Genomic DNA, 22,303 nt, shown 5'->3' with positions numbered 1-22,303 from the left:
GAAAAAGATCAACAAGTTCTCATCTATTTGCTTCACACGAAGGGCGTGCAGATAGAAATAGGGGGTGTAGTCATACCTTTTCCAAACCTCTATGAGCGTGGTGCGATTATCCAGTCAAATCTAACATCACTGATGGCCAGAGGTGTGTGCACCACATTGCCATGTGCCACGATGGGCTTTTCATTCTCTCAGTTCACTCTGACGAAGAGCCTTCAGTGTGTCCGGAGCTGTGCTATAGAGGGATGAATGAAAGTGGATCCAGCTCTCAAGGCCCATGCAGTCTAATCATGGGTTCTTCAACAGAAGCTCATGGGTTGTAGAATCCAGTTATTATTTTCCAACTGTATCCTACAGTTGTGAACAGGGGTTCACTGAGAAGGGGGTCCATGGTCAAATAAGTTTGAGAGATACAGCATCATATATGCTCTTGATCTGGTTAGCTATTGCTCTTTTTCAAACTACTCAAACCTTAATGGCTTGCTGCATACCTGAAACATTATATATCAACTGTACTTCAATAAAAAGAATTTTAACTTAATGACATAACTTATCATTATCTCTCACAGTTCTGGTGAGTCCACTGGGCTCAGCTGGGCGGGTCTTGCTTGGGCAGGGGTCTCTCAAGCAGTTGCTCCTTTTCATCTCTGTTAGTTACAATGAAGTGACTACTGAAGTTAGACTCATTTGAAGGCTTCTTCACTCACATGTCTCTGTGCCTGTGTTTGTTGGGCATTTCTCTCTCCACTCGGTTTTGCCCCGTGCTAGCTTGGGCTTCCTCCTAGCATGGTGGTCTCAGTGTTGGGCTTCTTACATGGTGGCTGATTTCCCCCAGGCTGAGTGTTTCAAGAGACCTGGGAGGAGGCTGCAAAGCTTCACATGACTTTGTCCAGAAGTCGCACAACATCACTGCCACAGCATGTTATTGGTTAAGCAAGTTATTGAGGCCAGTCCAGGTTCAAGGGAAGACTCCACACTCAACAGGAAGAGTAGCAAATACTTTACAGCTATCTATCTTTAATTTACCGTACCTCTGGGAGATTAATAACGCATAAGAATGTACCAAAGGTGTCTGGGAAGTCCTGCCGTAAATAAAACTTTAACTCAGCATTTCACAATCTGATGATGACGTTCATGTTAAATTAGGAAATTCCCTTCTCATAGAAAATTACTTAACCTGTATTCTGGCAGAGAGCAGTAGGCAGAAATGGAAGGGTGATAGATTTGGGGGCTCAGTAATACTTTCTAGACAATAAAACTTTCCAAAGATAGAGAGTAGAGATTCCTGGTGCATTCCTGGTTTGGGGAGGTACCCAAATAGGGCCAAGTGCAGAGACCATCAGTGTGGACCAGAGGCTGAAGTTCCCAGTGGTGAAAGCTTGGACTTGACCTCTGACCAGTCTAGGTTCAGACTCACCACTTAGAACTGTGTGAAACTGGGCAAGTTACTTCTCTCTAGGGCTTCAGTTTCCTTATCTAAAAAATAGGTAGTTCCTATTTCATAGGGTTAATGAGGTCCTGCATGTGAGTTACTGAGTCCAGGATGCCATCCTTGGTTAGAGTTTGTGGTCGCTTGGTTTCCTACCACTGCTAGGGTTTAATAACTTTGGAATTATTCTGGACTTGCGTCCCAAAGGCAAATTAATATTGTTAATTGTGAACTCATCTTTCCTGTTCTTGCAAAAGTCAGCCCTGTACCATTTCACCTTTTTTTTTTTTTCCAACCCAGTTTCTCATAAGTGACCGTGACCCTCAGTGCAACCTCCACTGCTCCAGGACTCAACCCAAACCTGTCTGCGCCTCCGACGGCAGGTCCTACGAGTCCATGTGTGAGTACCAGCGAGCTAAGTGCCGAGACCCAACCCTGGCTGTGGCGCATCGAGGCAGATGCAAAGGTGAGCGTGCATGCACCCCTCGGAGGAGAGACAGGCCTGCGCACCACGCTCCTTGTGTGGGCGCTCCCGAGGAGGGAGCTCAGAATGAGTCTGTTCATTTGGCAGCCTCTCCCCTACCCTTTCCACCAGGGAATATGGAAAGGAGGACTGGCCCACTGAAAGATAAGTACTTTTCTGGCTTTCAAACACTGCCACCAGAGCTTAGAGATGCTGCTATTTGGCTATTGCTTTTAATTTTGTAATTCTTTATTTTATTTTATTTTTTTTTTTGTAGAGAGGCTTAAAATGGCAAAGCATGATGGCTGGCTCTTGACTAGGGATTCCACATTGACAGTCAACAAATGTGTTTTGTTTGTTCTGCTCACACATTTAAACATATTAAAAACGTTTGAGACAACATTTAAAAATTGGGAAATTCAACCTAAAAATCTGGATGTTTGTATTTCCCATAAAAAATTGGAAAGTGTGGTGATATGAGGTCTGTGTTCCCTCCCTCAAGGCAAACGTGCAGCTGCTGCTGAGGAGTGGCTACCTCCTTTAAAAGGGAGCCTGTTCTCCAGCTCGCCACAGTCCGCAGCATGCCCTGTGGTGCCACCACGCTGAGCGCCACGCTTAATACACCCAGCCCCTTCTCTAATTTGTATCGCTTTCCTACGCCCTCTTGGTATTTGAGTTTGTGACCCGTGGACTGATCAGAGCTATTACAGAAATTGTGGGAGGCGAAGTGGCACCCCACTCCAGTACTGTTGCCTGGAAAATCCCATGGACGGAGGAGCCTGGTGGGCTGCAGTCCATGGGATCGCTAAGGATCGGACACGACTGAGCGACTTCACTTTCAATTTTCACTTTCATACATTGGAGAAGGAAATGGCAGCCCACTCCAGTGTTCTTGCCTGGAGAATCCCAGGGATGGCGGAGCCTGGTGGGCTGCCGTCTATGGGGTCACAAAGAGTCGGACACAACTGAAGCAACTTAGCAGCAGCAGCAGCAAGCCGGCTGCCATAGGGCCTCTGATTTCCCAAAGAAAGTGCTTGCTGGGGACTTCTCTGATGGTTCAGTGGCTAAGACTCTGTGTTCCAGTACAGTGGGCCTGGGTTCAATCCCTGGTCAGGGAACTAGATCCCACATGCCACAGCTAAGACCTGGCATGGTCACATAAATAAATAAACAAATAAATAGTGAAAAAAAAGAAATCCATGGTGGTGCCAGAAAAAAAAAAAGAAAAGAGCTTGCAGGTTTTGAATTGCAAGACATCTTTGAGACTCCTTGGGCTTGCATGCTTTTAAAGTCAGTGAAAAATAGTAGAACATTTTTTCCCGTAGGAGGGATTAGGGATATTTGGGAGAAAAGGAATAAACAGAACTGGGTATAAATATGACCCCCCTGACTTTTTCTAAGAATACCTTTAAGAGGCAGGTGAGGCTGTGGGGCATTCGCTAGTCCCTGCCCTCGTGTTCCTGGAACAGCCACTTTTATACGTCTGTGTGCCTGTGTGTCTGTGTTTGTGTGGCGTGGTTTCTGCCTGTGTGTGTGGTGTGTGTGTGTGATGTGTGGCGGTGTGTGGGCCCCCACAACACAGTGCTTTTCTCTCAGCGTTTCTACAGCTGGAGTCTGTGGCTCCTGTGTGGGGTCCAAGTGACTCTGATGTGCATACCTCCCTCTTTAGACGCTGGCCAGAGCAAGTGTCGCCTGGAGCGGGCTCAGGCCCTGGAGCAAGCCAAGAAGCCCCAGGAGGCGGTGTTTGTCCCGGAGTGCACCGAGGATGGCTCCTTTACCCAGGTAGGCCTTGGCTACTCTCTCAGGCCCGGGTCCTGGGGGCCTGGGAGCAGGAGGGCCCCGAAAGCCTTGCTTCCTGGAAACAGACGAGGGCTCTGTGACACCCCCGTGCCTGTGTCCCCTCCCGGGCCCCCCGCCACTCGGTGCCAGCGCTGGCAGTGGGTCCTGAAAGGCTTGTGCGAGTTCGAGCCAGGAAACTGGCACTGCTTTGTCCCCGTCCTCCCGCTGCCCGTCTTCATTGTTCTCTTCTGTCAAATGTAGGCTGGTTATTTTTTCTTATCCTCGTGGGTTTCCATGGGCAGCCTCTGTATTCCCTTCACTGTTCATTGCTACCCCTTCTGCACACCTCTTCATCCTGTCCCAAGCTTCAACTGAAGCCGTGTTCCTTTTGAATGTAAAGTGTGTGTGATGTATGAGTGTTGCGTGGTGTATGTGTGCCTGTGGGTGGGTGTTTGTGTGTGTTGTGTGGTTCTTGTGTGCATGTGTGTCTCTGTGGGTGTTGTGTGGTTTCTGGTATGTGTGTGGGTGGGTGGTATATGTGCGTGATGTATTATATCTGTGTGCATGTGTGTTTGTGTTTGTGTGGTGTGGTTTCTGCCTGCATGTGTGTATGCCTGGGTGTGGTGGTGTATGTGTGTGATGTGTGGTGTGTGGTATCTGCATGTGTGTCTGTGCATGTATTGTGTGGTTTCTGTGTGTGTGTGTGTGATATGTATGTGCTGTGTGGTATATGGTATCGACATGCACATGTGCATGTGTGGTGTCTGTGCTAGCATGTGTGTGCACTCATGTATGCGTGTGCTCACATTCTAAAATCTCCTTTCAGGCAGTCTTCCCTCTGATCCAGTGTGATCTTCTGGCTGGAGGTTGGGTAAAAGTAATGCCGGCTATGTTGAAGTTGGCACAGATTGGAACGCAGGCAGCGTGGGACAACGGGGTGGTAGAGCTTTCAGGCTGGAGCTGGGGACAGTCTAGCGGGGCTGAGACAGCTGGGTGAGAGTGGGGAGGGTCACTGGACAGGGAGGGTCAGCCACTGGATTGGGGTAGGGTGACTCCCACTGGAATGTAGTGTCATTTGGGGACCTCTGCCACGTGAGGGCTGGAGGCGGGCGCCTTGGGAGTTTCAAAGTTTCCCAGTAATCGTCCCAGAATTTTCAAGGGGGTGGGGGAGGAGGGAAAGGACGGGTCTGGCCTTTGGTCTGCTGGGTTTCAGGTTTCACTGGGGGCTGGGCCCAGGGGACTGCTGATTTCAGGCTGAGTGCTGGTGGAGGTGGTGGGGTAGGGATGGGGCCTTGTATTTTTTAAAGTTTCCAGTGTTCAGCCAAGATTGATAGCCACAGAGTTAAACTGACCTTGGCTGCCCGCCCTGTGAGAGGTGCTTTTATTCATCTTCTCACTGAAGTCTCACCACGAGCCTTACAGAAGATGTGGGAGGCAGAGTGGTCCAGGAACTGGAAGCCACACTCAGATGTCTCAAGCACCCAAGCTCCCTTGGAGCCCTCCACACTCTGCTGTTTTCCGAGCTGACAGCTTAAAAGGATGCTCTCTGCGCTCACTTTGGTGACACATGTACTAAAATCGGAACAATACAGAGAAGATTAGCACGGCCCCTGCGTGCAAAGCATGCCCTGTTTTATCTTGATTTTGCTATGCTATGCTATGCTAAGTCGCTTCAGTACCCCCTTTCAAAATTCTCCCAGAAATGTAGCTCTTTACTCTGTAGCTATCATAGTAAATAAACACATGGTGCAAAATTTTAGACGAATTTATAAAAATATTTAAACTCATATCTCTATAAAGCAATGGCACCCCACTTCAGTGCTCTTGCCTGGAATATCCCATGGACGGAGGAGCCTGGTGGGCTGCAGTCCATGGGGTCACTAAGAGTCGGACACGACTGAGCGACTTCACTTTCACTCTTCACTTTCATGCATTGGAGAAGGAAATGGCAACCCACTCCACTGTTCTTGCCTTGAGAATCCCAGGGATGGGGGAGCCTGATGGGCTGCAGTCCATGGGGGTCGCACAGAGTCGGACCCGACAAGCAACTTAGCAGCAGCAGCAGCATAAAACAAATGCATAGTAAAATTCCATTCTTAGAGTTTAGTCAAGTTCTCTCCTTTAATTTGAATATTATACTGGTTGGTTTCTTTTTGATAGAAACAAAAATGCCTATTGAAAAAAAAGTAAAGGAGGCTTTGAGGTGTGGACTAGAGAAAGGCAGTCTAGTGCTGTGGCTAGTGCACCATTCCTAGAGCCAGATCGCCTGGGCGTGAATCCACCCACCCCCTCAGGCACGTCATTTAATTTCTCTAGGTCGTAATTTCCTTAAGTGTGGAATAGAGATTATTATCTCTATTGTTATTTTATATAGTAATTATCATTATTATGGGCTTCCCTGGTGGCTCAGTGGTAGGAATCCATTTGCAATGTAGGAGACGTGGGTTTGATCCCTGGGTCAGGAAGATCCCTTGGAGAAGGAAATGGCAACCCACTCCAGTATTCTTGCCTGGCAAGTCCCATGAACAAAGGAGCCTGGTGGGCTACAGTCCATGGGGTCACAAAAAGTCAGACATGGTTTAGCAACTAAACAACAGCAAATTATTATATTATACATTTTATATGTTACTATTATTATTACTATTGAGTATTACTGTAGTTTACCTCATGAGGTAGTGATAAGGATTAAATGAGTCAACACATGTGAAATGCTTGGAACACATAAATTCTGTATAAATATCTGCCATTATCAACATTAGCCCCATCTCTACTCTGGTTCTGTTACTCAGATCTTCTCAAGATGTTACAGACGATGTCACCCAACAAAAAGAAAATCTTCTGTTGAACCTTTCCTCCATGGGTTCTTTATTTATCATTTATTCTAGTGAAAAGAATCCAGGTGATCTTTGTGCTGAAAATTCACGTGTGTGGGAGAATATTAAACCTCTTGCAGCTGCATTTGGGGCTGAGACAGGGGTCAAGGTAATAGGGAGGAGGCGGAATCCTTTTTTCCCCCTTTCTAGGCTTCTGTAATCCTGAGTGTGTTGCTTACGAGAACGGTTGACCCCTGCCCTCCTGGTTCTGAAGTGTTTGCTGCCTCGTGACAGACAGCCGCTGGCCAGCTTTTGTTTGAGGGAGGCCAGGCTGGACCAGGTGGTGTTTGCTGGGGAGGGGAACTTCCAGATTAGTCTGGGCAGAATTGCTAAGTGAGGGGGCCCCTGAAGTTCAGCAGAGGTTGGATAGACAGTCAAGAGCCCCTCATTTGTTTGACACGCTAAGCGTTGCCATGTGTCTACGGGCTGGAGGCTGGCTCACCCTGGTGGGCAGCCAGGCAGCCAGACAGCCGGTCCGACCCCATCACAGTGATTGAAATGGATGTGCTTTTTCCCTTGATCAAAGACGCTGCAATAACTTCACAAAATGAGGCTGTCTCTTTGAGTGTGCTTCAATTGCATTGACAGGCTGCCAAAAGGCTATGAGAAAAAAAAATGTTTTTCTGCCTGCCCCAACCTCCACTATCACTGACCTGGACTTTTTTTGGTTTTGTTTTCTTTAAGACCAAAACCAGAGACCAGGTCCATTATTTCAACGTTGCTTAGACTATTGACATGCATGCATCCTGGTGTTAATAACATATTTTTGTCCTGTGAATTATTATACAGTAATGTGCTCTTGAAGTTTATGGAGGGGACCCTCATGGGACTGGGCTTGTCTGGCATGGGACACAACTTGGGACCACATGACTAGGTTGGCTTTAATGGGGTTCATATGGGATGCAGTGGTCTCTGTTCTCTAATTTGTTTTCCCTTGACCTCTTCTCTTGCTACCCTGCACCCAAACTCAAACAGCAGAGTGGTAAACACTAGAACATCAGGTTTTTAAAAACCTTGATATCTAGACCACATGTCAGGTCATTAAATCAAATTCCGGGTGAGGGACCCAGACATTATGATTATTTCAAGCTCTCCAGATGATACCAGTGTTTGGTCCAGGTTGTGAATGACCTGCTGTTATAAGGGCTTCATCACTCTTGTTCTTGGTTGCATCACTGGAATATAGAGTTAAGGCTTTTTGATGACCTGCTGTGTGAGGATGGGAGCTATTGATTTTGTCCTTTGCTGTGGTCCTGTCTGCTTTCTCTTCTGGGTAATCAGGAATGTTAACTCCTGACATCTGTTCTCCGAGTCCTCTGCCAAGCTGTTGTCTGCTGCCCAATATGATGAACTGAAATCACAGCCATAGAGGAATGGTATTGGATCACCACACTAGGATGTTGGCTTGTCAAGCTTGTGCATCACTGAATAATTGTAATGGCAATTCTTTATTGAGTGCTGTTTGCTGCCAGGCATTGATTTTTACACTCATTAATCTTTACTAGAACCTTTTGAGGTGGTTATTAATACCCTTATTTATACCAGAAAACTGAATTTCAGTGGGGTTAAATAACAAGTTCAAGGTCACTAAGGATTTGTACCCAGGTCTACCTAATTTCAAGGCCTATGCCCTTAACTTTTTTATGCTACCAAAGTGTCCTTGATGTATATGTAATTAATTTGCATTGCCATTGTTATTCCAGAAGTCCCCTCTCTGATGCTGTTGGCCAATCAATCAAACAGACATAAAAAAAATCCCTTTGCTTATGGAAATTTTTAAATATACAGAAAAGTTGCTAGAGTTCTCTGGTTGTCTAGTGGTTAAGACTCCAGACTTCCACTGCAGGGGGCATGGGTTTGATTCCTCATCAGGGGACTAAGATTCTGCAACCTATAGGACACGTGCCTCCCACCTGCCTCTGTAAAAATACGTGTGTGTGTGTGTGTGTGTGTATACACAAAGAAGTAGAAATAATAGTATAATGAACCCCATGTACCCATCACCCAGCTTCAACAATGATTAACATCTGGCTGATTCTGTTTCATCTTTACCCTATTTTCATCTCCTATGCCAAACTGGATTGCTTCAAAGCAGATCCCAGACACAATATTTTTTCATCTCAGACATTTGGAGCTCTGCTCTGTTCTGGGTTATGAGCTGGTTGCTCTGGGGCATTCAAGAAATGCCATGGCCTGCGCTTTCAAGGAGCTTACATGCAGAAAAGATATGAAAACATACCAAGAAGTAGCTAGTATATAAGACCCTACATGTACAATTGGGTATATTTCAAATGCCCAGTTATAAGTCAGTAATTTGGAATTCTGAGTAATTTTATTATTGAGAAAATATGCAAAATTAAAAATTTATGAACATAAAAATTAAACATTTCTGAACATCAAAATTAAACATTTCTGAACGTTAAAGTGCCTTAAACAAAGCAAAAGGCAAATGATGTATATTAGCCTTAATGAAAAAGGCTAATATTAGATTTAAAAAACTCTTAAAAACCAGGAAGAAAAAGATCTTAGTAGAAAAGTGGGCAAGAGATATCAATAAGCAGATTATACAATAATAACAAATAGCCAATAAATGACTATGAATGATATTTTCCTTAGTAATTAAAGAAATATAAATACTAATGATGTGGCATTTTGCTTACCAAATTGTTAAAACTTGGAAAAGAGTAATATTCAGGCCTGGGTGAAGGGAAAGGATTATGCCCCACATCATACTTGAAAAAGTAAATTGGCACTGACATTTTATGAGAGAATTTTGCAATATGAGTCAAAAGTCCTTAATTGTGTCCAAATCTTGAGCTTGACGTTTCACTTCTAGGAATTTATTCTAAAAAAAATAATTAAAAATATATGCAAATATTTAGCCACAAGGATTTCCATCTAAGTTCTGCTTATAGTTGCAAAAATTAGGAAACAATCTAATCTAAACATCCAAAATAGAGAAGTGCTTAAACAAATTATGACATCGCCATACTGTGCAGCTAGTAGAATGATATGTTATAGACGCTCATTTCACACAGTATGTGTGTGTATGTGTTATGTATATATACACACATATATATAAGAGACATATATATATATGAGACAATCAAATATTCAAAAGAAAAAATATTTTCATTTTCTTCTAAATCGAAAAGCTGCACACACTTTGTAAAAAAAAAAAATTCTGAGAGTGCAGAAGTACATAGGTATAAAGGTAAAGTCAGTGAATTCATCTCTTTGAAGTAGCAGCTGTTAAGTCTATAGCCCACTAGTTTTTCTTCCTTTGTGTACTTATCATTTTTGAGGGTAAAAATAATAAAATGTCATATATCACTTTCTAATTCTTTCTTATTATTTAGAAAAAATTGCTTATTTATTTATCTTAGACTGTGCTAGGTCTTTGTTGCCACACAGGCCTTTCTCTAGTTGTGGCAAGCAGGGGCTATTCTCTAGTTGCAGCGTGCAGGCTTCTCAATGCGGTGGCTTTTCTTGTGGTTGAGCAGGGGCTCTACGGCATGTGGACTTTAGTAGCTGCTGCACGTGGGCTCAGTATTTGTGGTTCCTGGGCTCTGGAACTCTGGCTCAGTAGTTGTGGCACTCGGGCTTAGTTGCTCTGTGGCATGTGAGAGTTTCCTGCCACAAGAAAATCTGTGGGATCGAACCTGTGTCTCTTGCCTTGGCAGGCAGATTCTTTACCACTGAGCCACCAGGGAAGCCCTCTAATGCTTTTCTATACTAATTATACTGTGATTTACTTATTTCCAGGTTTATTGCATATTACCCTATGTCATTTAAAAAACCGCCATATGTCCCATTGTATGTAGGTACCATGAATTCTGGAAATTTGGGGATTAAATTTCAGAAAGTTGAATATTGGGTCAAACGGACATGCCCTTTCAAAGACGTTTGATGCATACTCCCAAACTGCCTTCTGTTGAGCAACGATGTAGTTGATTTAGTGGTTGTTACCAGATACATCCTCAAGCCATTTAATTTATTTTATGTAGATAGATTGTAGTTCTAATAATACTGTAGAGTATAAAACACCACTTGTAACATTACTGCTACATGAAAAAAATGTGCTGTGTATCCCACTTTAAGCCCCATGTTCCAGGAACAGGATTTCTTGATCTAGCTCTGTCTGGCACCCACACTGTCCCCATTTCTCTTCATTCCAATCACTGCTCCCCACACCAGCACACACATATATGGTTTTTTATTTCCCAAGGTTAGTTATTATTATTATTTTTTTTGTCGTATGGGTTTGGGGAGCTGTAATTTCTTCTTGATAATGCTTTGTTTAGAAGCTGGAAGTGCAAAGAGAAAGTTCTCTGGCTTTTGGCATAGATGGTGGGCTCCCCTTGTCAGCATTTCTGTAGCTCCTACAGTTTTCTCAAACCTGGGGACTGCAGCTTGTCTCCTAAGTGCTTGGGCTTGAGCTGTGAAGCTGAAGCCAGACTTGAGGCTCCTTTGCAGTGACTCCTCTCCCCGCCCCCACAGTACAAAACTGCATGTCCTGCAACCAACCCCCCCACCCCCACCCCGGCTGAGCTGTATGACCAGCTTGTCTTGGAAACACCTGTGTTTGCCATCTTGGCCTCCGTCTTCCAGATTCTCAGGAAGTGCTGAAGGTATGGATGCTTTGCATCACTTGTGAGCCTTTGTGGACCAACTGTTGAACCTCTGATAAAACACTGGCAGGCTGGAGCACTGAGTATCATCATGGGGGGGGATTTGTCCCATCCTTGATGAGTCCAAGGGCTACATCGTTTTGTGTTAATGTGAGACTATCTTACCTGAAGCAATAGTGTGGGCGTCTCCTCAGTGCAGAGGGTTCTGTAGGTAAAGTACTAAGAGCCTGGCTGCATCCACAGCTGGACTCTTCTGAGCTTCTCTGGCCATATCAAGTTCCTTTGGATGCCCCAAACACAGCCAATTCTGTGTGTTTTATGGATGGTGCCAACTTTTTTTTTTTTAAAGCAGTCACACTGTTAAATATTTAAGTCCATCCTTTATGTACAGATGGCATAGTGGTCAAGAGACCCACCGTTGCGTCAGTTGTCGCTTTTCTTTGTCCTTTTCTGTTGTGTTCAATAAACATATTATTATTGTTACAGTTTGAGCATCTACTGTGCCCAGAGCATCTTATTCCTTGTTCTACATGTGTTTTTCTTTGAATTGCTTTTGTTCCAAACAACCAGATGCTGCATATGGTAATTTATACAAAAATGCTCACAACATAGCACATAACTGCTGTTCAGCAAATGTTAGTTTTCTTCCTCTTTGGGCTTGGTTTGCTCAACTGTATAATGGGGGAGCTAGCTGAGCTCCTCCAGAGGTCATCCTGTGGGCCAGCCACATGGTTTTATTATTTAAAATAGCAGCTCTATTAAGGTAGAATTCACATGCCATAAAATGTATCCCTTTAAATGTATGATTCAGTGGTTTTTAGTATGTTTACAGAGTTGTGCAACCGTTACCACTATCTAATGCCAGAATATTTTCATCACCCAAGAACACATCCATGTACCCACTGGAGGTCATATGAAAGTAAATGTTTAATTCTGTAAGTCATGGCAGGGACAGGGCCTGATGCCTCCACATGCAGGAAGGACTTGCCTAGTAAGTGACTCATCTCATCTCTCACAAATAGTGGGAACCACTGCTGCCATCTTTTCGATGAGAGAACCCTGTGGGCACCCACAAGTACAGAGGAGGGCAAGATGAGGCTGGGTGGAGCTCCAATGCCGTATCCGTTGTGTTCGGTGGTGACCTGCCTACTCCAACCACTGCTCTGTCCTCCTCTCCAATGGCTGCATGGCCCCTGAGCTTCCTCTCCCAGATTGGCTGGCATCATTTGCTTTGGAGCAAGTTGTAGGCTCTGGGTGCTCCCACCTGGGCATCTGACCTCCCTGCAGTCTCTGGTGAGTCTGCCCCTAAGTCTACCGTGGAAATGAAAGGAGCAAGCCCCAGGCAGTACCCACAGCTGCTCTTCTGCAAGGGGGTGTACTTGGGAGAAAGGGATGGATGAGACCTGCTTCTCTGGTCTTCCTGCTGCTCATGGTAAAGGGGAGGCTCAGTGATGGAGGCTTCCATCACTCTCTTTGCTGTTCTTTTCTTTTTCAGATGATAGCAGTAACATCTGTATAGCACTTACTTTGTGCCAAGGTGTTTTCTAAGTACCTGACACCCATTAACTTATTCAGCCCTCACTATGACCTATGAGTAGGTACTATTGTATTCTTAATTAATAGATAAGAAAACTGAGCCATAGAGAAGCTGAATAGCTTTCTTGGGGTCACATAGCTTGCAAGTGACAGTCAGGATTCAAACCCAAGCAGCCTGGTGCCAGAATTCTTGGTCCTAACCATTATACCATACTGCCTCTTAAAGGGCATGGCCTTCTTTTATAGTGGTATTGCCAAACTGGAGCTTATCCAGGAGGATAACTCAGGTGAGCAGGTTGGGGAAATCATGTCACATGAGGAATAGTCAAAGGAGCCAGAGGTTGGTTTGGAGATGAGAAGAACCAATGGGTGGATGAGAAAGAGACAACCAAAGGGATGCATGAGGGCCATCTTCACCTTGGTCTGTCGATGCCAATTGCTTTTTCTTGAGTAGTCCCACAGAACCGACCCAGGATCACTGAGTGAAATGTTTAATGACTCAGATTCTGACTCAAACCCAGGAAGAACTTTTTACAAGAGGAGCAATCCACAGATGGAATATTTTACTCAAAGAGGACTTCCCATCCCAGGAAGAGGACAGACAGGACTCAAGGGGCATTCATGTGGGGGTGCTGTGGGGAAGGAGGGTGCTCCTGCCCTGGGAAGGGAATTAAACTGATGACCTCTTGGAGTCTCCTTCACACCTACTATGATTTTATGAGTATAATATTCAGTCTGGTGGGTAGGCACACAGTTGACCCACAGCAAACTCTTCTTCAGGAAACTTCCAGGCAGACCCATTAATACACACACATCCAAGGCTATTGCCACTCTGCTGTGGGTGCATATGACATGCCAGCTGGTGACCCTGCAGGTGCAGGTCGTGACACATGACACTGTGTCATAGTATAATGCTGCCTCTGAAGTTGGGGGGAGGTCAAGTCAACTTTTAAAGTCAACTAAACTCTTGATGGCTCAGATGGTAAAGCGTCTGTCTACAATGCGGGAGACCCAGGTTTGAGCCCTGGGTTGGGAAGATCCCCTGGAGAAGGAAATGGCAATCCATTCCAGTACTATTGCCTGGAAAAATCCCATGGACAGAGGAGCCTGGTAGGCTACAGTCTATGGGATCACAAAGAGTTGGACACGACTGAGCGACTTCACTTTCACTAAACTCTTCTGAAAAATGAACAGGATCAGATTTTTTTTTTTTCCCCTGTCAAAGTCTGGAAAAGTAAAAGGAACATGGGAGGGAGATATGAAGGCAGAAAAGTTTAATTAAAGTGAAATCAGATATAGGAGGGCTTCCCAGGTGGCGCTAGTGGTAAAGAACCTGCCTGCCAATGCAGGAGACAGAAGAAGCAAGTTTGATCCCTGGGTTGCAAAGATTGCCTGGAGGTGGTCATGGCAACCCACTCTAGTATTCTTGCCTTGAGAATCCCATGGACAAAGAAGCCCGGTGGGCTCTTTGCAAAGAGTCGGACACAGCTAAGTGACTTAGCATGCACGCACGCACGCACAGATATGGCAAGCAAGAAAGAACCCCCACTCCTGCAGGCCACCCTTATCCCACCACTGGCCGGATCACCACAGCTCTGCTCTGAACAAAGCTCCTACACAAAGGAACTTATTTTTTATTGGATATTTTAAAAACATAAAAAGTATTTGATATCTTCCCCCCTGAAGTGGAAGTAGAAGTGAACAAATGAGAGGTGTTGTGTTTGCAGTTTACAAAACCTGGGTCATTCTAGGCACCAAACAAGAGGGAAGAAGTCAAGAAAACAAAGTTCTTCCAAAACCCTGACACTAAGATTTTAAAAGTATCTTTATGTGTGTGTTGGGGGGATGCTCTTTACACTTTTTGGAAACTAAAAAAAAAAAAAAGTTCTTCATCATGTATTTGGAAAAGTGGTCCTAACCCTGGCAAGTAGGTGCCAATTTGTAAATTTTGATCTTACTCTTAAGTAGCAGAAGTTCAACTTGGGGTACAGTTGTAGAATCACAGAAGTTTTGGATCAAAAGGGACCTTAGAGATAATCTGGTTCATATTTTCCTTCCTCTCCCTGTCTCACCACATCCAGGGTTCAGATTCTACTTATAATCTCTCACCAAGCCATCATCTATCTTCTGCTTGATTGCCACCAAAGACAGGAAACGTATTACTACCAATGGCAACATAATGCATTTTGGGCAAGTTTAATTGGACAGTCCTTCTCTGTGTTGACATGAGAGTTGTGATTTCCAATAGATGACCCCCATTCTATCTAAGGGACTTACTGAATCCACAGAAATCTCATTTTCCACAAAAAATCTGAAGACAAACACCATTATGTCCTTGTAAAGTCTGCTCTTACAGCCAAGAAATATTTCTTTTCTCCCTGGCAAAGATATTTAGTTCTAGCACTCATTCCCATATCATAGAGACTTATGTCTCTCTTTCCTCTTGGCTTCTTTCCTCTGATTTCAGTTTGCTGAGCCACCACCCCCACCGCAACCCCACCAACCCTGCCCTTATAGAATGTCCTTCCCCAAACTGGATACAGTATTTCAGGTATGGTCAGAAAGAGCTTAGGAAAGAATGGTATTATCTCTTATTCTTAACTCTCTACTGCTTGACTAATATCACATTGGCAGCCATGTTACACCATCAAGTCATAAAAAACATAGTCAACAAGGACTCCCACAGAATTTGAAATTGAGGGGTTACCTTCCCTCCTTGCCTCTCCTCCATTAAATTCTGGAAGACCAGGTAAATACTCTAAAAAGAAAATTCCTCATTCCCCAGCAGACAGTCCTCCCTAGACTTGGCATTGAGCAGGAGACAGTGTCTACAGCCAGCAAGAATAGCAGTGCTTTGAAGCTACAAAGGACATCCTTTCTGCAAACGGGAAGGGGAAAAGGACAAAATCTGCTCGTGCTGAGTGCATTCTCTACATCCAACACTATTTTAGATGCTTTATGTATCTCGTCTCATTTTGTCTTCTCAATAACCTTCAAGGTATGCACCGTTAGTCTTGTTTCATAAATAGGCTTGGAGAGGTTAAGTGACTTTGTGAAAGTCACACAGAAATGGTATTTAAACCCAGGTCATTTTGACTCCAAAGCCATGTTTTTCCTTCTGCATCCTGTTGCTTCTCATCCAAACCTGACTAAAGATGAGGGGGACATTTGTGGGATAACCTCTTCCAAACTGAGGGAAAAACAGCTCACGCTAGCCAGACCAAAAGGATTACACCATCTCTCCTGTCTACCCTTGCTTTTCTCACTGCAGTCAAACTTTATTCCATGTGTGAAATCACCCAGAAGCTTTAAGGCCACAATCGCTAGATGCCTGAATTAAAAGACCACGTGTCATCAAAACAATTGGAACAGAAAAACTTTGGAAAGAAGTATTGTCCCACGGCCCCTTGCTCCCAAATTCCCACCTAGAAAAGTGCTTGTTTCTTGAGTATTTCATGATAAATGCTGGAAAGGATGGCGTGATGAAGTGTCTCTTAAAATAGTGGTGCTTGGAGTGTGGTCCCTGGACCAGCAGCAGCAGCATCACCTGGGGACTTGTTAGAAATGCATATTCTCCAGCTGACTCCATCCCTAATGAATCCAGAAACTCTGTGAGCAGGGCCTAGCAATTTGTTTTCATAAGCCCTCCCCATGGATCTTACTGTGCAATAAGCAATGTTCTCTTGCAGCTTCTGATGGAGAGAGGTTCTAGGGGGATAAGTGGCCACCTCAGATGGGCTGGAGACTCAGTCATTCAGCTAGGGTGCATGGCACCAATGGAAAAACATAATTTCCTACAAGAGGTCCTATAGGGAATGCAGAAGAAAGGAAAATATGCCTGCTGAAAATACTGCACTAAGACTAAATTGTTGGGTAGATCTACAGCAAGATGTTTAACTTTGTGCATTAGTTTAATCCAAAAAACCTACTAACTGCTTTGGAACAACTGGCAGATTAAAGAAAAAAATATGTTTCATAATCCTACTGCCAAGGAGAGTTAGAGCAATATCCACATGCCTTCTGCTTTTAGTTTAACTTTTTCCCACTGGGAAATGTTCCTGTACATGATAGTAGTCATTTCATTACAAGTTTGGTAGTTGCTACTAAGAATGCTGAATCAAGCCTGTCTTTTTGCATATGGTTCACATTTTTCTGTTTTACAAAAGAAGCACAAAGAAAAGGGATGTGGGAGGGATGTAGCCACTGGGTTGAAGGTGCCTTGGAGGGGACCCCAGTTGTCAGTGAAGGTCTGAGGCAATTCAAGATGGATTTCTTAATAAATAGAACATGAGAAAGCATTACAGAAAAGGAGGTGGGGATTTGCCAGAGGGAAATTGTTTCAAGAAGAGTGAACTAAATGAAAGCCTGATACCTGGATAGTAAGAAAGTATGACTGGGAAAAAGAGAAATATGGCAAGGCCCTGCACATCATTATACTGTCTTTTTTTTTTTTTTTAAAAGCATGTTTCAGAGAACACTAATACTACCATAGAATGCTCCTGAACTGAACTTGGGTTCACGCTCCCTCACCTATGCTCAGCAAAGCCAATTAACTGACACCAAGTTAAGGTGAAGGAACGTATAGCATTTATCACAGGGCACCAAGCAAAGAGAACAGGCAGCTTATTCTCTGAAGACCTGAATTCCCTCATGACTTTCAGGGAAGCGTTTTAAAAGCAACATTTGGAAAGAAGGTTGCAGCTTGTGGACTTTCTTCTGATTGGTTGGTGGCGAGGTAATAGAGTGATGTTTCTGGGATCTTAATCATCAATGTCTGGTTCCGTCCAGTCTAGGGACTGTATGCTGTGGTCAGCAGGCAGTCATCATCATCCATCTATCTGTGTGGGAGGTCATAGTTTCTGCAAAACAACCCAAAGATATGCATCAGATTATTATGTAGATTCCTTGAGGAGGAACTGGGGCTGTTTTTTAAAATTTATTTATTTTTAATTGAAGAATAGTTGCTTTATAGTATTGTGTTGGTTTCTACGAAACATCAACATGAATCAGCCACAGGTTTACCTATGTCGTCTCACACTTGGACATCACTTCCACCTCTCCCCCCATCTCACCTCTCTAGGTTCTTACTGAGCTGGAGCTGGGGCTCTGTTTTATTGAAGACCTAGTGTTTAAGCTATCATTACTTTTCTTGCTTGACTGTTCTTCCTTTGTTTCTGCATTCTCTCACTTCCCTAGTTAGTAACTGCTTGAGTCTGCTCTTTGGAACTCAGGGAAGGCCTAGGAGACTAAAGCCTTTTTGTACAAACAAGGAATGGGCTTTGATACCTGAGAGGGCCACACAGGGTCTTGTTCAGTTTCAACTCCACCTTTCCTTTGATATTCCTCTACCCTCTGAGGGGAATACAAGCAGGACCAGAAAGGGGATAAAGTTTTGGATAGAGAGATTAATCATAAACTCAGCAGGGGAACTCAGTTTTAGGGGGATTTGGGTTCACTCACTCACAGTTAAGGGAAGTTCCGACAGTTAAAGAAGTTTAGGAATTGCTGCAAATGGTATCTTCCTCTTAGAGCTGAATTGTGAACTGATTTAAGGTTCTGAGAAGTCCTGCCATCAACAAATCTTTTTATTTTATTTGGCTCAATATATCCAAAGTTATTTGGCTAGAGAACCCTTTCATCCCCAATAATTCCTGGTCACACTCCAAAGGGCACCAACTGTATCCATCGCTATAGCAAAGTGACAGATAGAAAGATGGAGGAACAGCAGCTTCACGTTCCAGGAGAAGGGAGGAAAGTAGCCACACTTGGGGAGACTGTTCTCCTAGGGAAGCTGGTAGGAAAAACAGCAAAAGTCCAACAACAAATAAGCTACTTTGAGATGTGAGGTGTGACCCTGTCCAAGGAGCCCCCCAAGAACAGCTAGAGGAAAGCAGGCTGGCCAGGGGGCACAGCAGAGGCCCCCGTGTTGTCATCCGAACTACTCCAGAAATGGCCTTCCACTCAAACTGGAGCAAAAGGCTCTTGATTTGAATATTTATCCCACTTCCTCCACTTCTCCCTCAAAAGAGTTCCATTTTCCAGAGAATTACAAAGAATAAAGATACCTGGGCAGTTCCCTTATACACCAGCCCTGGGACCCAGGCCTTTCTTGGTCTCCCTTCCAGGTCTGGGGGAGTCCCGTCTGCCAGGACTAGGTACTGGCCATCATGCTCTCTCTCTTGTCTCTGGGTCTTGGTTTCCCCATTTGTAAAGTGTTTGGGTGAGACTAGTGATCTCTCTAGAGATCTCTTTAGTGATCTCTTTAGATTTTTCTCCAGCTCTGTCAATTCTGAAATTTTGTGAGAGCTTGGAGTTTGGGATCTGAATTCCTGTGCTGTTATGAACTAGCTGTGATATTTGAACAAATAACCTCTGCTCCATGCACCTCTCCTATGAAGGATTTGCACACTGGGTGAACTTGAGACCCAAATGAGATACTGCCTCAGTCATGGCGGTGTTTGGAAAATCATTGTAAAGACAGAAAGTGGTGTTTTCCATTTGGGGTGTGACATGTGAGTGCTCCTTGGGCACATATGGCCCATCGTCTGCTTTGCTTTTCTCATGGTTTCCTCCCTTTTGATGCCCCCATTGGTTTGTTTTGCTCTGTTAGCTGGTGTTTGCTCTGTTCTCTGCTCATCAGTTACTCAACTGCACTCATTGGCAGTGCTGGCCTCCCGCTTTCCCAGGTGTCCACAAGTCGGGCTAATGTTGAAGACTAACAAGCTTAAAATAATTTCAGATTTGTCTTCATTTGGACAGAGAGGTTGACCCGAAGTAAACCACTGGGCTGTTTTTGCAAAGGGCTTCTTGCCAAAAATATTTAAGTATATGAGTCAGAGATGAAATTTCCTACCTAAGAACACACTGCAGTCTAAGCAGAGAGTAGCCTCACTTAGATTGATGTAAAAACACTTTTTGTCTTTTAAGGAAGACCCATCAGTTGACATTTTAACCTTCTCAAGGTTGTTCCAGAGTGGGGTAGGAAGAAATGCCATGGCTTGTATCTATACCTTTGTGGTTAGAACAACCCTGAGATTTGAAAACTGAACTAGATGCCAAACCCTAGAAATGGCTAGTTACCTTGTCAGTTCCTCTTGGTCCATGCTCTTCACATAGATTAAGCCTGAAAGTTCATGAATTGGGGGCTGGTGTTTTGAGCAGGGGCAGATAGAACAAAGGTGTTGTTGTTCAGTTGCTCAGTTGTGTCTGACTCTTTGTGACCTCATGGACTGCAGCACACCAGGCTTTCTTGTCCTTTACTATCTCCTGGAGTTTGCTCAAACTCATGTCTATTGAGTCGGTGATGCCATCCAAGCATCTCATCCTCTGTCACCCTCTTCTCCTCTTGCCCTCAATCTTTCCCAGCATCAGGGTCTTTTCCAATGAGTCTGCTCTTCAAATCAGGTGGCCAAAGTATTGCAGCTTCAGCTTCAGCATCAGTCCTTCCAATGAATATTCAGGACTGATTTCTTTTAGGATCGACTTGTTTGATCCCCTTGCAGTCCAAGGGACTCTCAAGAGTCTTCTCCAACATCACAGTTCAAAAGTATCAATTCTTCGATGCTCAGCCTTCTTTATGGCCCAACTCCATATCTGTACATGACTACTGGAAAAATGATAGCTTTGACTATATAGACCTTTGTCAGCAAAGTGATGTCTCTGCTTTTTAATACACTGTCTATGTTTGCCGTAGCTTTTCTACCAAGAAGCAAGCATCTTTTAATTTCATGGTTGCAGTCACCATCTAAACAAGGAGGATTGCTTATTAATTTAAAACAATAAAGTTTGCAAGGGAAGAGGGGAAACTAGGTAGGATTTAACATTTGGTCATGTATATATAAACCATTATAATTTACATCCTGATCGCTTTTCTACAAGAAATGTTACTTCTCTCTTCTGAGAGTAATGAAAGTATTTCTATATGAAAATAAACTGCCCCTTCTTTTACTCAAACTTTTTCACACTTTTTGCTGATTTCAAATTGCCCCTTCCCTTGGGGCTGGTTGGAATAGAATGTTCTCTAGTTTCCATTGGAGAATCTGGCTGTGCTTTGAGTGCAGATAGTTGGCTAAAAAAATAACACCATGATAATAAAAATAAATAGCTAAGTTTAACTGGGCACTTACCATGTGAGCTAAGTGCTTTATTTACATTATCTAGTGTAATCCGCCCAGCAACTGAGTGAAGTAGGTATTATTATCTCCCTCTTTCTAAATGGTCATGGACAGTCTGAGGCCTTTTCAAGGCTGCAGAGGGTTGGAAAGTTCAGTGGTTAACTGGAAGTGGTGAAGCTGGTTAGTTAAGGAATGCAGGCTACAGTCTGACTCTGTGACCACTGCTTTCTGTCTTCATATGACTTCTTTTTCTTCAAGAAGACATCTTGGAAACTTCTCAAGACAATTTGCAGACAGCCTGTAGGTGGAGAACTGTGGGTCCATTCACTTGGAGATCCTTCAGCAGAGGAAAGTGACCTTGCCGGGTGCTTCCTGCAGCCGTCTGGGTCCTCTGGGTCTTCTTTTGTTCACTGTTGTTCTTTCCTCTGCAGCACACCTGGGGCAGGTGTGCCCATAACTGTGGATTCCAAGCCTCAGAGGAACATGGCAACAATTCCTCATTCAAGCTCAGTTGTAAAACTCTGAAGGACTTGGAAGCAGCCTTCAGCCTGTGGACTTTGTCGTCTGGAGTCTATTCCTTGGAGCCTGGTCTGAGGAAAATGCTGAGGGCCCTGGGGAGAAAGCGGGGCTGTGTTTGGGCCTGTGGGCCTGGCGTGGGGGCTGGGAGGCAGCATCTGTATGTCCAAAGGAGCACAGCGGGTACTCTCAGGTAGCATGTGGCCCTGGGGACCCTCGGAGCCCCAAGGTCAGATTATATCCCCTGGAACAAAGGTTTGGACTCTGTCTCTTCTTCAGGCATGTGCTTCTGTCCCCAGCAGCCTCAGCAGGGACTCTGCAGGCCCAGGAGGAGGGGCGCTCCGTGTTGTCTAGGAGCCGGACTTGGGGGAGGGGGTGGTACCATCCTCAAGAAAGACACGCTGGCCTTGGCCATGAGAGCCAAGGGGCCCAGGGGTGAGTCAGCGTGGCCACTGGCCCCAGGGACAGACTTCCCCACGGAGGAAGAAGCAGCCAGTCAGGCCCCATTAAAATGCTGCCCTTGGCGAGGAGCCGTCCCCTGAGGGCCGTACTGAGTCTGAAGGGGTGGACTCTAAGTTTCCGGGAGTACTCCCCACCAGAGTCTCCCGGGCTGCCCAGGGGTGTCTGGGCCCACGTTGGAGGCCGGCTGGCCAGGCTCTCTGACACAGCCGAGAGCAATCTTGCCCCAGCCGTATCCAGCCATCGGCCCAGGCCAGGCACTGTCTCACACTCGCTGTTTTCCTGGCCAGTGCCCTCCAGGTTCGGTGCTAGGATCCCCGCTTTATAGATGGGGCTCAAAGAGCTAAGCAACATAACTGCCAAATCCATAACTGGCTGGGTCCAGGATTCAAATCCAGGTATATCTGGGTTGCTTTCCATTCCACCCTTAGGCCTCCTTGGAAGGTAGCACTAACCTGCCAGAGGACACTGATCTTGAGTGAGCATCTGGGGTAGCAAGTGTGATC

At 44.7% G+C, this 22,303-nt stretch overlaps 1 protein-coding gene and 1 non-coding gene across 7 annotated transcripts in view; both read left to right on the top strand.

Moving 5' to 3' along the window:
* SMOC1 (SPARC related modular calcium binding 1) overlaps nucleotides 1-22,303 on the top strand; it is a 146,849-nt gene that overhangs the window by 66,123 nt on the left and 58,423 nt on the right. For all 6 annotated transcript variants that reach the window (XM_044924595.1, XM_044924594.1, XM_044924593.1 and 3 more), the window contains 2 exon segments: nucleotides 1,727-1,892; nucleotides 3,559-3,671. In XM_044924595.1, the coding sequence (XP_044780530.1) occupies nucleotides 1,727-1,892; nucleotides 3,559-3,671 (279 nt within the window).
* On the top strand, nucleotides 5,219-5,326 carry LOC112577856. Its single transcript, XR_003102058.2, has one exon. It is a non-coding gene; the product is annotated as a U6 spliceosomal RNA (small nuclear RNA).

Source organism: Bubalus bubalis, chromosome 11 (assembly GCF_019923935.1).
Source record: "Bubalus bubalis isolate 160015118507 breed Murrah chromosome 11, NDDB_SH_1, whole genome shotgun sequence".
Taxonomy (NCBI): Eukaryota; Metazoa; Chordata; class Mammalia; order Artiodactyla; family Bovidae; genus Bubalus; species Bubalus bubalis.
Note: the sequence above shows the minus strand (reverse complement) of the source record. Positions and strands in the feature narration are given on the sequence as shown.